The sequence below is a fragment of the Carassius auratus genome, unplaced genomic scaffold, assembly GCF_003368295.1.
Source record: "Carassius auratus strain Wakin unplaced genomic scaffold, ASM336829v1 scaf_tig00030136, whole genome shotgun sequence".
NCBI classification, from domain to species: Eukaryota; Metazoa; Chordata; class Actinopteri; order Cypriniformes; family Cyprinidae; genus Carassius; species Carassius auratus.
This window is the reverse complement of record NW_020525829.1, coordinates 34,708-52,625: the sequence shown is the minus strand read 5'-3', so window position 1 is coordinate 52,625 and position 17,918 is coordinate 34,708. Positions and strand designations below refer to the sequence as shown.

Genomic DNA, 17,918 nt, shown 5'->3' with positions numbered 1-17,918 from the left:
GAGGAGATCTATCATATGATATGAAGATCTAGTGTTTGTGTGAATGTATGAACATGTCATACAAATTGTGATCATTTTCTATTGAAAATGTGTGTTTTTGAGGCTTTTTCAACTGTTATAGCGCCACCTATGATCCGATCTCCATGAAACTTTGCATGCTTGTTAAGAGTCACCTGATACATGATTCCACGAAGTTTCATAAAGTTTTGAGTTTTCGTTTAGGTTTTATAGGCTTTGGGGTATGTTTGGCCACACCCCTTTTTCTAAATTACCCCGTTACAGCTAACCAAAGGACAAAATTCAACATTTTTTTGATAATTATTGATCTAGAGAGTCCACAGAATATTACTGCAGTGGTTTGGTTCCGATCGGACAAAAAACCTAGGACTAGTTCGTAAAAGTAGGTTTTTAACATATTTGTGAATAACATTTGAACGATTTGATTGACAGCAATGGTTCTTGAGGCAAAGTTGTGCATTATGAGGAGATCTATCAAATGATATGCATATTGTGTTGATATGTGAAACACCACGTGATTACAGAGCCATAAAACTCGTTAGCGCCAACTAGTGGCCGATTTCTTTCAAAATTCTTACAGACCTTAAGGTTCATGAGTCGAATGTACCCAGCGAGTTTCGTTCCGATCAACATCCGTTAACCCTTTCAAATAGGTGCTTAAATTTGTTTGGCCAATGGCAGCCATGTTTTTTTGAGATATGCTAATGTCCTCATATGTACTTGTGCCCCTTCAGACCAAGACACTGCATACCAATTTTCAAGTCGATCGAGCCAACGGTTGCCTAGTTATAGCAATTTATGTGTTTTTTCTATCTTATAGCGCCCCCAAGTGGCAGAGATGCGCAATTCTTTTGATTTGACCAAAGATTGAGCTCATACATCTGTATACCTAGTTTGGTGAAGATATCTCATTCCGTTCAAGAGTTATAGTCAAAATAGCATTTGGCTAACGTTACCCTAGACGCTTTTTGGCGTACTGTTTCGCGTAAGAATCGAAATTTCAACTTTTTTTTGATAATTTTTGATATTGAGTGGACAGTGGATATTTCTGCAGTGGTTTGATTCCGATTGGTTGAAAATCCTAGGACTAGTTCGCAAAAGTAGGTTTCGGATATAGCTCGATTTTGCGAGAAAACAGTGCGTCGTAGACCCCAAAAAGGCGCCATACACTTTTGTTCGGTCTAACCCAAGGATTGCAACAATGCCATGTTTTTGAGTTTACGGGTAACGGTTTACGATTTACGGCCAAAAATGTCCAAAATTTTAGTTTTTTGCACTGTAGCGCCCCCTTTTGGCCGATTGGGGTGAGACTTTGTCAGAATGTCCCCTCGGGGAGCTCTACAATCTGGCCAAGTTTCAGCTCTCTAGGCCTTACGGTTTGGTCTGCACGATCAGTTTTAGCGGAGAAAAATAATAATAATAAAAAAAATCCTTACAATTACAATAGGGTTTCAGCACTGCGTGCTTGAACCCCTAATAATAAAAATCCTAACAAATACAATAGGGTTTCAGCACTGCGTGCTTGAACCCCTAATAAAAATCCTAACAAATACAATAGGGTTTCAGCACTGCGTGCTTGAACCCCTAATTAATGCGCAAACTGTGCCACATAGCCTAATTAATTACTTTAAAAAATCACAAACTTCCAAATAAATAAAATGCAAAAAAACGAATAATGTAAATAAATGAATAATCATAATAAATGAATACAAATAAAGAAATTCAATCGCATGCAAATAAATAATTAAATGAATAAATATACAATCTCTGCCAATAAATAAATAAATCAGCAAGACTTCAAATAAAATAAGTTAATTAATAAATAAATAAACAAATAAAATTTATTAAAATAAATAAAAATAATTAAATTAAACTGTGCTGCAATTGATTGAAATGAATGAATAAAATAAACAAATGTGCAAACTTGCAAATAAATTAATTAACTCTGACAAAAAAAGAAAGCTTTTAAAACAAAATAAAAATGAGCAAAATCTGCTTAAAAAATAAACAAATATGTAAGCATGGAAATAAATAAATGTATTAACTCTGACTAAAAAAAGAAAGCTATATGAATAACAAGATAAACAAGATACAAATGAGCATAATCTGCTTAACAAAAAAAAGTAAGCATGGAAATAAATCAAAACGTGATTTTTATACATTTTGTAACATTTAAAATCTTGATTGTAAATGTATATGATTAGATTTAAATGCACGTTTTCTTTTCTTTTAAAATAGCTCTGTCTTTTCAAAGCAGTGCGCGTCCTCCTCCAGCAGACACCGCTGTGTGCGCGCTCTGAGCCGGAAGCGGAAGCAGCTCTGCATGAGCAGCAGTGATGATGGCGTTGAGGGCTTCAGTTTTCAGATGGGTTTCAGAGGACATAAGCAGCAAACACTACCTGACCAACAGGTAACAAACAGTCCCCTGACCACGCGGTTATTTACTGAGCGCCTCACGTCACTCACAGCAGCTCCAGTGGCTTTAATCAGCTCAGACATCAAAGCTTCTGCGATTATTAACCCCTCTTTAGTTCTGTTCAAAACCTTTGTAGATGTAAACATTAATTACGGAGAGCTAGAAATAAGAATGGACCTTACGTATTATAATAAATAAAAACGTTTGCATGCTTGTTAACAATCAATCACCTGTCGCACGTTTTGTATTGTTTGGCTTTTGGGTGCACTTGGCCACGCCCCTTTTCTAAACGAGCCAGTTATAGCGAACCAAAGGGTAAAGTTGTAATTTTTTTGGATAATTATTGTCCTAGAGAGTCCAGAGAACTGTACTGCAGTATTTATTTGTTTTGTTGTTGTTTTTTTCTCGAGAGTTAAAATCCCAGGACTAGTGGGCAAAAGTGTTTATTTTTTATTTTTTACATATTCTCAATTATTGAACAAATATTTTTATTGACAGCAGTGGTTCTAGAGGCAGAGCATTTCAGATCGAGGAGCTCTATCAGATGATATGGATATTGTGTGTGTATGTGTGAAAAACCACTCAATGTACAACCGTTTACATGCTTGAAAAATGCCATATTCTGATTTCTTTCAAATTTCTCACTGACTTTAAGGACCAAGTGTTAAACATTCCCACCAAGTTCCAATCGACCTCCGTTAACCTTGTCTAATAGGTGCTCAAATCCCTTTGGCAAATGGCGGCCATGTTTTTTGTGATACACAAATGTTCGTTAAGTTCAAAATCGTGAAGGATTTCTGTTGCACTTTGGACAAAGACACTGCATACCAATTTCCATGTTTATCGGTTGAATGGTTGCGTAGTTACAGCCATTTTAATGTTTTTTTTCCCTCTTACAGCGCAACAAGTGTCCAAGCTACGCATTACAGTTTAGCGATGATATTGAATTCAAAAGTTTAGCCGATTTAGCACTTGATCCCCTAATAATGTAACCAAGGCACTTCAGGAGGTGATGTAAACAAACAAAAACTAATTAAACATATGGTTTCATCCCACATTATTATTATATTATAATATAATATATTACATCTTATATTGTACATTGAATTATCCAGTCAAATCAACTCCCTCCCACATTATATTATATCAAATAAATCTTTATATATAAAGATACAATTTTTGGGTGACTGTTTTTATTTTTTCCTCATCCCATCCTTTGAAAAATCGATATGAATGCAATATTTTTATCATTGTTTTGCTCCAAATAGATTCACTCTACAGACGCAGCAGAGGTCTGGCTTTCGCAAAGTAGCAAAGAGGGAGGAGCCAAAGAAGGGTGTGGCAGAAGAGGCGGAGCAAAATGAAATCCTCCACAAGAAGGGCGTGGCTCCAGCTCCAGACCCGCCCACCCCACACGTACCCACCAGGTCATTTGGCAGACTGGTCAAACCATTGGTCTTCACTATAGGGGTAGGTCAATTTTACTGACACATGGTGTGCTTCATTCATGAAATGTCATCATACTTAAACTGGTATTTCCGTAGGACCATTAAAATATCGTTATTACAAGAACAAGGTCCAATATGTGTGTGATCTTTCAGAATTTCGTAGTAACTCCAGCTCAGTTTACAGGTTGTTCGTTCGGCGGAGCGGCGATATGGCAATACGAAAGTCTAAAATCTAGAGTACAGGGTTACTTCGATGATGTCAAAGCGGATTGGTTGGAGAAGAAACGGCCTCAGAAACAAGGCGATTTGGGCAAGCAGGTGTGTGTCCGTTTAATTAACGTTTCTGTTTTTTCGATTGGAGATTAATAGATGTATGTTGTTCTGCAGGTGAGCAAGTGGTGGAACAGTTTAAGTGATGGACAGAAAACAGTCACAGGTCAGTCTGAATGACACAAGCATTCATATCACACAGATGAGCAGTGTAGATTAAGGAGACAATGTATTTAATGCAGTTTTATTAAATAAACAGATGCTGTCCATCTGTCTCTCTGTGCACTGATCCCTCTGAACAAATCTGTGTCTTTGCCAGGCATCATTGCAGCGAACGCGTTGGTGTTTTGTTGTTGGAGAGTTCCTTCTCTGCAGCGCACCATGCTCAAGTACTTCACATCTGACCCCTCCTCCAGTGAGTCAACTCATCTGTTTGGCTTTCATAATGTGCTGCATTCGAATAACAAATCTCTTTCAGGCTCAGTCTTGTTTACATCGCCTCAAAATTTTATGAATTAGGATTAAACACTTAATTGTAAATTCTAGCATGTTTTCAGTCGTCTTTGGTGTTAAAAATGTTCTCAAATGAATAATAATAAAAAAAAAAAAAAACTGTATATATAATAATTTGTATTACGCTTTAAATTTCTGGTACAGTTAACATGCACAAAATTCCTCGTAGCATAATTGTTCCTTATTACATCAGCAACCGCAAACCAGGGATAATATCATTAGACATAAAACAAAAAAAAACTAAAAAAATAGCTAATGGAAAGTGAAGCTGAAATAAAATATAAATGTTAGACGTAAAAACAATAAACAATGAAAATCTTGCCTTGGCAACTAACTGAAATACGTTTAAATTTAAGCATTAAAATTAATAACTGGAAATAACTTTAAATAGAAATAAAATTAAATATAAATGTAAAACATAACTAATAAAAATGACAAACGCACATAACAAAATTACTTAAAATTAAAAAATAAAAAGCTAATTAAATACTTTTATATATACAATAATAGTATATAAATAGTACAAGGTTGCATGATGGTGGCATCATCATGACAGTTGCCATTAGATTTAATCTAGATTGTGATCTGGTTTATGCAGAAATTTAATCTGGATTCTGATCTAGTTTATGCAGAAATTTAATCTGGATTCTGATCTAGTTTATGCAGTAATATAATCTGGATTCTGATCTAGTTTATGCAGTAATATAATCTGGATTCTGATCTAGTTTATGCAGTAATATAATCTGGATTCTGATCTAGTTTATGCAGTAATATAATCTGGATTCTGATCTAGTTTATGCAGTAATATAATCTGGATTCTGATCTAGTTTATGCAGTAATTTAATCTGGATTCTGATCTAGTTTATGCAGAAATTTAATCTGGACTGTGATCTGGTTTATCCAGTATTTTAATCTAGATTCTGATCTAGTTTATGCAGTATTTTAATCTGGATTCTGATCTAGTTTATGCAGTAATTAAATATAGATTCTGATCTAGTTTATGCAGTATTTAATCTGGACTGTGATCTGGTTTATGCAGTAATTTAATCTAGATTCTAAACTAGTTTATGCTGTAATTTAATCTAGATTCTAAACTAGAATGATCTAGTTTATGCAGAAATTTAATCTAGATTCTGATCTAGTTTATGCAGAAATTTAATCTAGATTCTGATCTAGTTTATGCAGTAATTTAATCTAGATTCTGATCTAGTTTATGCAGAAATTTAATCTAGATTCTGATCTAGTTTATGCAGAAATTTAATCTAGATTCTGATCTAGTTTATGCAGAAATTTAATCTAGATTCTGATCTAGTTTATGCAGTAATTTAATCTAGATTCTGATCTAGTTTATGCAGAAATTTAATCTAGATTCTGATCTAGTTTATGCAGAAATTTAATCTAGATTCTGATCTAGTTTATGCAGTAATTTAATCTAGATTCTGATCTATTTTATGCAGAAATTTAATCTAGATTCTGATCTAGTTTATGCAGTATTTAATCTGGACTGTGATCTGGTTTCAGAGGCGCTGTGTTGGCCCATGCTGCTGTCCACGTTCAGTCACTATTCTCTCTTTCACATGGCGGCCAACATGTATGTGCTCTGGAGTTTCTCTTCCAGCATCGTCAACTTGATGGGCAAAGAGCAGTTCATGGCGCTCTACCTCTCCGCAGGTCTCTATCTATACAAGTTTTCAGATTTCCAAAAATTTCCTCCTACTTCCTATAAATTCATCAGTGTTATAGGATTTCATCTTTCTGTGCTCGTGTTCTCAGGTGTGATTTCTACGTTTGTCAGTTATGTGAGTAAAACGGCGATGGGTCGGTTTGGTCCATCACTGGGGGCGGTGAGTGTGTTTTCAGATTAAACATTTCAGGTTTTTTCATCAGTGTTCATGTGAGTGTCTTAACCAGATTGTTGCTTTGTTAGTCAGGGGCCATTATGACTGTCCTAGCAGCTGTTTGCACCAAAATGCCTGAAGCCAAGCTGGCCATCATCTTCCTCCCCATGTACACCTTCACTGCCGGAAACGTGAGTGTGTGTGTCTGTGTGTGTGTGTGTGTGTGTGTGTGTGTGTGTGTAAGAGAGAGTTTCTGTTTAGCAATTATGGCCACATTCTCATGATCTTCTCCTGCCAATAGGCTCTTAAGGCCATCGTTGCCTTGGATACCACAGGCTTGATTCTGGGATGGCGTTTTTTCGATCACGCTGCTCATTTAGGAGGAGCTTTATTCGGCATGTGAGTAACACTCTGCTTTCTCTTACATTTAGATCGGTCTAGCTGAAAGCAGAAAGTATAGTTATTGATAACTAGAACTATTAAATATGTTTTTTGTTAAACTAATTAAAGAGAAAATGAAGTAAAATATTAATGTTAGATGAAAAGCCTAAAAAAACTGAAGTGAAAGTTCTAAACTAAACTAAACTAAAGAAAAGTAGTAAACTCACTAAAATTAACTTTTCTTTAAGTTGAATAGAAATATTAAAAAACCAAACAAAAAATAATAAATATCGCAAAAGTATCAATGATAAAATATATTAGACATGGTTATTGATATTATATTGACTATTATAATTTAATATTTGATGATATTTAATATTTAAATAATTTGATATTATTTTTAGACTTTCAGTTTTTTGTTTTAGTAATCATGTTGTGTTTTTATCCTTTTTTTAATGTGTATATAGTCTTAATTAAATGTAATCGTTATGTTTAGTTTATTCTGTTTAGTACTTAAAGCTAAACTTAAATAGAGAGAGAGAAATGTTGCCTTGGCAAGTTGCTGAAATAAAATAAGTTCAATTATATTTATTTTATTGTAGTTAACTAAAATGTATATTTTTATGGTATTAGTTTAAGTTAAATATAATAAATGGCTCAGGGACCCTTGCCTTGAAATGGGCTGTATTTGAGATTCATTTTAACAGTAAGTGTGAATGTGGTGTCTCGGTTGACCTCTGAATGGATCTTATTCCAGCTGTAAACATGCAAGGACAAGCATGTTCATTCACTGTGCTTAATGTGTCTCTCTCTCTCTTCCTCTAGCTGGTACATAATTTACGGTCACGAGCTCGTTTGGAAGAACAGAGAGCCGCTGGTGAAGTTGTGGCATGACTTCAGAACGAGAGGACGGGGCGCTGGTGGCAACGGCTCAAAATAGAGCCATGCATTATGGGTAGACGCTGAGCAGGTGACATGGAGAACAAAAGCAAGATTGAGAAATGGATGCGGACACAGATTTTAATGCACTTGTCGCTCATAATGCGTTGATTATTCTGTGAGAGAGTCATAGAGGGAGGTCTGTTTCAGTCACAGTGAGTAATGCTAGTACTGCTGTGATGTCATTAGGCTCCGCCTCCTATTTTAAATCTGAGTCCAAGTAGCTCCGCCCTCTTTGCTAAGAAATGAATATGTATCTAAAGAGGCGGAGCTTCAGCATACAGCTTTGAGGTCGCTTTACGTCTCAATGACATTTGACACAATGTACAGAAACTTAAATGTTGAATAAAATAATTTAAAAATCTGTTGTTAGAAATGATCAGGTGTCAGCTTTTTTTATTTGCTATAGTTGTGTGTAATATGTTCTGCTTACATTGTTTCTTTTCTAAGCTTCAGATGAGACTTTGGTCCTTGTTAATGTGAATGATTAACCATGTTTCTCTATAACACACACACACACACACACACACACACCTGTGCTATATTTCAGTATAGAAACCGTTTCAGTGTTGTTTTCTCAGATCGACCAAAGTTCAGTAACAGTCATGGCATCATAATGACTCTTGAACAATGTGTCTGTTTTTAACTTCCTCGTGTTTTAATGAAGTCACTGTATCGCTCGTCTCTTCCCGTTTCCCAGCTATCACTCGTTTACTTCCATCGCATCATTCTGAGTCACACACACCACTCGGTTTTTGTCTTCTGGTTTTTGTTTAATTAATTACACAGTTTGGGTGTCATGAAGAAATATCCAGGTCATACTTTTCCCCAAAATGCACAAGAAATCAATATATTTAGCAAAAATCAAGTGAAGCTCAGTGTTAGTATATTAGGCTTTTGTTGACAAACTGACTTTTCTGTCGTGAAAAGGGTTTGGTTAAAAGTTCCAAGATTTTTATTTTTCCTGTGAAAGAAATTAATACTTTTCAACAAGGACACATTCAATTTATAAACAAAAGTGTCTGTAATGACATTTTTTACAAAACTGTTTCAAATAAATGCTATTCTTTAGAAATTTAAATGCAGTGAATAATCATAAAAATCTGGTTTCCACAAAAAATAACTGTTTTCAATATTGACAATAATCAGAAATGTTTCTTGAGCTGTAAATCATCCTGATTTCTGAAGATCATGTGACACTGAAGACTGGAGGAATGATGCTGAAAATACAGCTTTGAATCGAAGGAATAAATTCAATTTTAACATCTATTCTTACAGAAAACACTTATTTTAAATTATAATAATATTTCATTTTTTTACATTTTGGTTTCAGTCTCCAGCAGAAGAGACTTCTTTCAAAAACACCCCAAACTTCTGAAAACTAATATATTTTCTTAATGCATTTTGTGGAATAAAGCCTGACTTTGTGTTTGTTCACGGTTGATAATGCTGTAATCCGTGTCCTGTGAAGTGTGTGAAATCAAGAGATGAGTCTCATCTGGAAAGAAGGTCACCTGTCCATCTCTCTCTCTTTGTCCCCTTTTTCTGTTTAGAAGAGGGTTTGATTTTTCAGGGTTATTGACCTCAAGCCAATGTTAACACAGTGACACTCACCCGTCTCTCAAATAGACTGAAAACAGTGTTCACAAGTCACAATTTCAGAGGAAACTTCGAATTACTCTTCATTATTAGTTCACTGGGAGCCACCGAGGTGCGTATAATATCAATTTCCATCAATAGATGATCAGTAGAAGTTTATATATGTACTTTAGGTTTAATCTGAAGTCAAACTGAATTATGCTGAAGCAGATCGTGTTAACTTCTGTTAACTTGTTTTTAGTCCTCACTTCTTCTGTGTTCTAATTGTAGTTAAATAGTAAAGTAAACTAAAGTAATCTTAAAATCATAAAAATCCAGGCAAATTTTAAAAACAGATTTTATTTCAGCCAGTTGCAAGGCAATATTTCTCATTTTTGTTTAGTTTAACCTGATTTAATAACTAAAACCGCAATAAAAATGGATAAAAAAAAAACTATTAAAAAAAAAGACGAAATCACGAGAAGATACTGAAAATTAAAATGTAAACAAATGTAACATTCAATTGCAAAATATGAATAAAAATCTCAGTGATATTATAAAATAACATTGGTTCTTAAATGTCTTTATTCGTTATTATGAGTGAGGATGTTAAATGTTTTTTCATACATGTTATTAGATAGATGAATTAATAAATTAATCACCACATGATTTGCTTTTATTTCACAAGAGTTTAAAGTCCAGTGTTTGATGAATCAGGAATAGAGCACGTGTGCACAAATGCAAATATTTTACCCCTGTTGAAGGCAATATTCTGAAGGTATTTATAGAGAGGTTTGTTCATAAATTATTCATGCTGATTTTATATATATATATAAATATATATATATATTTTTTGACAGTATATTCTGATTTACGGAGTGATAAAAAAATCCAATAAACCTCTTAACTCTGATATATCAACAAAATCACAATAATTTTAAACTTGGCTTTATCCAATTAATATATTTGTTTTAAAGAAACATATGCAAAAACAAAATAAAAAAAAAAAATATATATATATATATATTTTTTTTTTTTTTTTTTTTTTTTGCACATGTTTCTTTAAAACAAATATATTCATTGGATATATATATTTTTTTTTTATATAATATATTTTTTTATATATTATATTTTATGTATATATTATAGTATAATGCAGCTTGTTAGCATGATAACATAGATTTCATTTTTAAACAGCATTTGTATTTTTTATGTTTTTTTAATGCATATCATTTATGGTGGTCAATAATAGCAGTTTTTTGGTGCTGAGTTTTTCGAAATTGATTCTGAATAATTCAGATTGCTTTCATTTATTTATTTAGTTATGTTGAACATTGTTGACAGTTTTTCATACTTTGTTGAACATTGTTAAGGGCTCAACACAACAGCTTTTCTGATGCAGAAGCCACTTTAGTTTTTATGAATATATTATTCAGGTGTTTTGTTATTTATTTCAGAAATCCTTGTGATATACAATATTCAGTTTGTGCTGGTCTGACTTAAATAAAATAGTTTTAAAAAATTACTTTCCGTTTAAGTCAGTTTTGTGTTTGTATAGACCATAACGTATAAAAGAGCATTAATGCATTAAAGAACATTCTATTAAAAATGTAACTAAAAAGTTACTTTTAACAGTAATGCATTGCTTTTTGGTGGAAGTAATCAACAAAGTAATTGAGTTAGTTTTTGAATCAAGTAACTAGGAACTGTAACTACTATTTCTTATAGCACAACACTGGTGATTTTCAGATTCATCTTTTTCACACAGACGAAAACTGAGGGACTCTCACACAAATACAGAAACACTTTTTGAAATTTGAACAACTGGGTCAGTTTTCCTTATTTGGTCTTCCAGGAAACATGTAACTCTAGCTTTTGAAGCGCAGTACTAAATGAACAGATATGATATATGGACAAAATGAGATTTACACATCATCATCCTGTTCAAAAGTTCTTAATGCATCAGGTTTCCTTCTGGAGCATCAGTGACCTTTTCATATAAAAAGGTCACTTTTGTCTGTGCATGAAGTTTGATAAATGCGTCTCTTCTCAGAATCTCTCGCTCAGGATGGCATCGATGGTGGTCCAGCTGATGGGAATGTTTCTGGGAATCGTCGGCTGGTGTTTGGAGTCCAGTTGCATCAACTCAGCCGTGTGGAGGAGAGCCAGTCACGGAGAGGCTGTGATGACGTCCAGCTCTCGGTATGAAGGCCTGTGGATGTCGTGTGCGTCTAACTCGCTCGGAGCCTCACAGTGTCAGAGATTTAAGACCGTTCTGGGACTTCCAGGTGAGACGTGCACCTTCGCTCGTGTTACGTCATAATGCATGTTGCTTTCAGTGATACGGTATCATCAGCGTTTTACTGGATCTCTGAAGCTCAGTGCTGAGACAAAACGAGGTTATACCAGTCATAAAAACTGATAAAACACTCACACACACCTTTACTCTGGAATACAGTGGAGTTTTCTCCAGATGTGTTTTAAGAATTCACAATTTAAGAATTTAATTATTTGCCATTTATGAGTTAAATTCGAATTGGACACAATCTACAACAAACTGAAATTTGAATTACAGGAACTGGATTAAATTTTTTTTTAAAAGTGCATATATGTTAGCTAAAATTAAAACCATTTTAAGTAATTAAAGTTGAAATAAATAATGGTGACATAACTGAAATACACAAGTTTAAGTTAAAGTATTAAAATAATAAAACTGAATTATTATAAATAAATGTATTTTTGAAAAAAAAACGAAAAATTTAAAAAACCAATTTAACAAAATTGCTAAAACTTAAACTAAAGTTAAAATGAAAATATAAAAAATATTCAAAATATTAATGAATACTATAATCAGGATTTTAGTTAATCAAAACTAAACTAAACTAAAAAAAAATAAGTTTAAAAAAACGTATTTGAGCAAAGCAACAATTCTCATTTTGGTTGAGTTTTTCTCCAAATAACTAAAATTAAAAACAGTACAGAAATATTTTCCAAGAATAATAAAAACAAAGCAAAATTACAAACACTGTAACAAAATTCAAAATTCAAACGAACACTAGAATGGTATATCAGTGATGCTAAAATAACTATAATATATAAATAAAACAAAAATAATGCTTACATATAAAATAAAAAGAGAACAGTACAAACTGATCTGGTTTCAAGACTTCTCAATCTTTCAGACGAAACTGTGTTAAGCCATCATTCAAAGTTCATCACAGACTCATAAAACTTTCTTTTCTAGTTAAACATGAGCCTTGTTTCATCTACTGCGTATGATTTATATAATATGTGTTCATGCAAAGACAAATTCTAGTTCATTTAGAATCAAATGGTCACTGATTATTTAGTTTGACCCTCCGTTTCTTAAAGCAACACACACACACACACACACACACACCATGACCCCAGTTTGACCTCGTTAAAGGTCAAGGCCTTCTATTACAGAGGTCACACTCAGACTTTTGTCTCTTAGGTCACATGACACTTCCAGTATTGACTTCCACGGTGTTATCTAGTAAAAGTCACATAGGAGGGACCGGAGTTTATGGTTTTATGACTCTTGAATCTATAACACAGTCAGACACATCTCATCCGGGTCTGGTGCTCGGTCTGTCTGCTGGCGAGCTGTGGATTCAGAACAGGGTTTTCTTGGATATTGTGTGGATTTGAGCCGTGTTTGTCGATCATGTCGATGGGGGTCCAGCTGCTGGGGTTCTTGATGTGTTTGGGAGGCTGGCTGCTCTCCTTCGTGTCGTTGGTGAATGATTCGTGGCGCACGTCGACGTTTGCGGATCAGCTGATCCTGTCTTTGTGGTACTATCAGAACCTGTGGCAGTCGTGTGCTGAGTCAAGCACCGGCATCACCAACTGCAAGAAGTTTGAGTCCATGCTTTCTCTGGCTGGTAACACACACACACACCTAACACACACCTCACACACACACAGAGAGACACACACACATACCTAACACACACCTCACACACACACACACACACACACACACACACACACACCTAACACACACCTCACACACACACAGAGAGACACACACACATACCTAACACACACCTCACACACACACACACACACACACCTCACACACACACACACACACACACCTAACAGACACCTCACACACACCTCACAAACACACACACACACACACACAGACACACACACACACACACCTAACAGACACCTCACACACACCTCACACACACACACACACACACACACACACACCTAACAGACACCTCACACACACCTCACACACACACACACACACACACCCACCTCACACACACACACACACACACCTAACACACACCTCACACACACACAGAGACACACACACATACCTAACACACACCTCACACACACACACACCTAACAGACACCTCACACACACCTCACACACACACACACACACACACACACACACACACACCTCACACACACACACACACACACCTAACAGACACCTCACACACACCTCACACACACACACACACACACACACACACACACACACACACCTCATACACACACACACACACACCTAACAGACACCTCACACACACCTCACACACACACACACACACACACACACACCTAACACACACACACACACACACACACACACAGAGACACACACACACACCACACACACACACACCTAACACACACACACACACACACAGAGACACACACACACACCTAACACACAAACCTAGCACACACTCACACACACACAGACACACACACGTCACACAGACACACTTCACACACACAGACACACACACCTCACACAGACACACTTCACACACACACACACACACAACCACCTCACAAACACACCAACTATGGTCATGTGATTTGTCAGTTTCGATATTGTTAGACAATTTTCAAAATAATTTACAATGAAAAAATTTTATTTTAATATTAATTTTATTTACAAATATTACCGAGACATAAATACTTAATTTAAGTGAAATTTATTTTAAATTAAAAAAATGTCAGAATAAAAAATAAAAATAAAAATGTTTTGCTTTTGATATTTACTGTAGTACTGCATCATACCATATTACTTATATTACTTATGAACTTATATACTCTATTAGTTTTGGGTCAGATTTTTAATCTTAAAAAAAAAAAAAAAAAAAAGTCTCTTCTGCTCACAAAGGCTGCATTTATTTTTATTTATTTTAATTTATCAAAAATACAGTAAAAATTCTGAAACATTATTTCAATAAAAAAAAAAAAACTGTTTTCTGTGTGAATCTCTGTTAAAGTGTAATTTATTTCTGTGATGCGCAGCTGTATTTTCTTTCCTGATTATTATTTATTATTATTTATTCTGATTATTATTTCACTTTTCACTTTCACTTTCATTATTATCAATGTTGAAAACAATTGTACAATTGTTCATTCACAGATTAACAGAAATGTCAAAAGAACAGCATTTATTTGAATTTGAAATCTTTTATAACATTATAAATGCTTTTACTGTCACTTTTGATCAATGTAATGCATCCTCACTGATTTAAAATATTAATTTCTGAGCCCAAACTTTTGAACGATAGTGTTTTTTTAAATCAAAGAAAAATGTAAGAACTTTATTTGTTTATTTTATAATTTTTTTATAATTATTTATATTTTGCATAATAATAATAATAAGTCTGTTTTGTCATAATTTTCAACCAATTTAAAACAATAACAAATAAATTATTACCCAAATAATTGAAAGGTGGTACAACAAACATTATAATGACATTTTATGTTTTTTTATTTTATGTTTATTATTAATTTAAATGAAAAAAGCAGTGTTGGAATTAAAATAATCATAATGATCTCAAGAACAAGCTTCATTTTCATGCATAATATAATTAATTATAAATTATATTTTTTATCTTTTGCTTTTGGGGTGAAATATGACCTGGATTTAATAGTATGGTACTTTGATATTTAAACTCTCAGAGAAGAAAAAAGGTACAAAAGGCTAAAAGGTAAAATTTTTGTATCTTTATGATATTATCTATAACAGTAACCTTTTTTTTCTGAGAGAATACTGTGATATTTCCCTTATGGTAATGTTCTAATATGACATTATGGATACTACCGTTGTTGTGTGTGTGTTGTAGGATACATCCAGGCCTGTCGGGCTCTGATGATAATTGCTCTCATTCTGGGTTTGCTGGCTGTTATTCTGGCCGTGATGGGACTCAAGTGCACTAAACTGGGCAGCACATCTGAGGAGACGAAAGGGAAGATCAGCCTGACCGCCGGGATCATGTTCATCCTGTCAGGTCAGAGTAATAACACACACTCGGACTGAATGATCTAAACATATCATCTTCACATCTGTGTGTTCTCTCCGTCAGGTGTGTGTGTTATGGTGGCCGTGTCGTGGTACGCCGTTCGAGTCGTTCAGGAGTTTTATGATCCTTTTTATGGAGGAACAAAGTAAGTAAAAGACTAGCAAAAAACAAAAACTGTGAAGTCGTACATATGAAATGTGACCGTGGAGCACAAAGCAGTCTGAAGTCACTGGGGTGTATTTGTAGCAATAGACAAAAATACATTTTTGGGGTCAAAATTATAAAAAAAATCTTGCCAAAAATCTTTAGGATATTAAGTTAAAATCATGTTCCATGAAGATATTTTGTGTATTTCCTACTGTAAATATATCAAAACTTAATTTTTGATTAGTAATATGCATTGCTAAGTATTAATCTGGACAACTTTAAAGAGGATTTTCTCAACATTTAGATTTTTTTTGCACCCTAACAAACCATACATCAATGGAATGATGATTTATTCAGCGTTCAGATGATGCATACATCTCAGTTTCGGGGAAATTGACACTTAAGACTAGTTTTGTGCTCCTGGGTCAAAAATAATAAGGTTTTGAAATTTAAGAGTTTATTGAACCTTAAGAAAAAATATAAGAGAGTGTGTATTTGTTGAGTATCATATTTGATCCATCAGGCTTTTATGGCTCATATAGTCTGAGAATATGGAGGAAAAACAGCTCGGTTTTATTCAGAGACTCAAACTGAGAAAAAAACATGAATTTGGTGCAGGTATGAACTGGGAGCCGGTCTGTATCTGGGATGGGCGGCAGCAGCTCTGGAAATAATAGGCGGAGCAATCCTCTGCACTTCCTTCAAGAGCTCAAGACCTGCACAAACACGGTAAGTCTCTAGCTGTGTCCGAGACAAGAACTCATCTGTGACAAACACCAGTCATGTCTTCTGTTATTCTCTCTGGTTCTCAGGAGTCTCAACTATAACTACATCGCTTCACAGCCGCAGAAGATCTACAGATCAGCCCCGTCAGAAAACAACTTCTCCAAAGCTTACGTCTGAGTGTTTGCCTTTCCTTTTTTTGTACAAGGATGTGTGTATTTTTATTGTACTTGCATTTTAGAAGTCAATGCATTGAGCTTATTTACATGACTTTGTATGATTCATCAGTGATTATTTCATAACATCAAAGCGTAAAATAACGTTCTCAGCTTATATGAAAAGACTTCAGTTAGAGATTTTTGCATTTCAGATTTTCGTTTATTACTCAGTTCTGATATGAAACACTCACTTTAGGAATATTATAGTGAAATGAAACCAACACCTTTGAAAAAATAAACTTTTGTTACATTAAATAAACTTTCACTGAAATTGAAAATAAACATATGCCAGGCAATATTTCTTTTTGTTTAGTATGAACTAATAGTGAAATAAAAAAAGATTAAACATGAACAAAATCTAATAAAAGTGTCAAAAATACACCACTAAATTACTAAAACCTCACAAAATTAAAATATAAAATAATTCACTAATAACGGTGCTTTACAGCATCACATCAGTTCCCTCCGCTGTACATTTTTTCTCTTTCAATCTCATGTTGTTTTTAATATGTTTATGTCAGGCTTATGGATCATTTTCGTATAGAATATACATTTTACATTGTCTGGTGTTTTGAAAAGCTCATTTTTTCTGAAATTGCTATGTGTTTTGTTAGTGTTTCATTGAATAAAACAATTTTGTGCAAACTGTTTTTTTATGCTTTACTGCAGTTATCAGCCAAACCTCTAAGGTTTCTTTCTTAATTCTGTTGGAGACTTTATTGTTTCATTGAAAACAGTATAGCTATAACTTTAAGTTTAATAAAAAAAATACTTTTATAACTCTTATCCTGATGTTTCTTGACAATGCATTCATATCAGATGAGGAAAAGCATGACAAATCTATTATTTTTAAGAAAAATTCAGAATGGGAAGAGCACAAATGACCTTTGGAATGTTATGACGTACAGTAGGATATTTAGATATGTAGCCTACATAAAATGCGTTTAAAACTGTACAAGTCAAACTCTTCTCAACTTTATTGGAGTTTAACATTGCAATAAAAATGTTTTACTCTATTTTGAAATCATCACATGTGTTTATTATGCGGAGTATTCGATTGTTTTCCAATGTTTCTTTTTTTATATACTCTTTTGAGTCTTAAAGGCTTC

General features: G+C 34.1%; 2 protein-coding genes across 3 annotated transcripts; both read left to right on the top strand.

Annotated features, from left to right (window-relative positions):
* Nucleotides 1-2,271: 2,271 nt before the first annotated feature.
* Nucleotides 2,272-8,195, top strand: LOC113080029 (presenilins-associated rhomboid-like protein, mitochondrial). The gene is made up of 10 exons (XM_026252275.1): nucleotides 2,272-2,428; nucleotides 3,703-3,904; nucleotides 4,060-4,200; nucleotides 4,270-4,318; nucleotides 4,472-4,567; nucleotides 6,187-6,336; nucleotides 6,439-6,509; nucleotides 6,593-6,694; nucleotides 6,805-6,902; nucleotides 7,710-8,195. The coding sequence occupies exons 1-10, from the start codon at nucleotides 2,355-2,357 to the stop codon at nucleotides 7,822-7,824; spliced, it is 1,098 nt and encodes a 365-aa protein (XP_026108060.1). The 5' UTR covers nucleotides 2,272-2,354; the 3' UTR covers nucleotides 7,825-8,195.
* Nucleotides 8,196-11,450: 3,255 nt separating this feature from the next.
* On the top strand, nucleotides 11,451-17,575 carry LOC113080030 (claudin-15-like). Of its 2 annotated transcripts, none has more exons than XM_026252276.1 (5): nucleotides 11,451-11,689; nucleotides 15,545-15,709; nucleotides 15,785-15,866; nucleotides 16,487-16,597; nucleotides 16,681-17,573. In XM_026252276.1, the coding sequence occupies exons 1-5, from the start codon at nucleotides 11,470-11,472 to the stop codon at nucleotides 16,769-16,771; spliced, it is 669 nt and encodes a 222-aa protein (XP_026108061.1). In that variant the 5' UTR covers nucleotides 11,451-11,469; the 3' UTR covers nucleotides 16,772-17,573. The 2 variants fall into 2 exon arrangements, with proteins under 2 accessions (XP_026108061.1, XP_026108062.1); XM_026252277.1 differs by lacking the exon at nucleotides 11,451-11,689 and adding an exon at nucleotides 12,924-13,306 and having other exon boundaries at nucleotides 16,681-17,575.
* The last annotated feature ends 343 nt before the right edge of the window (nucleotides 17,576-17,918 follow it).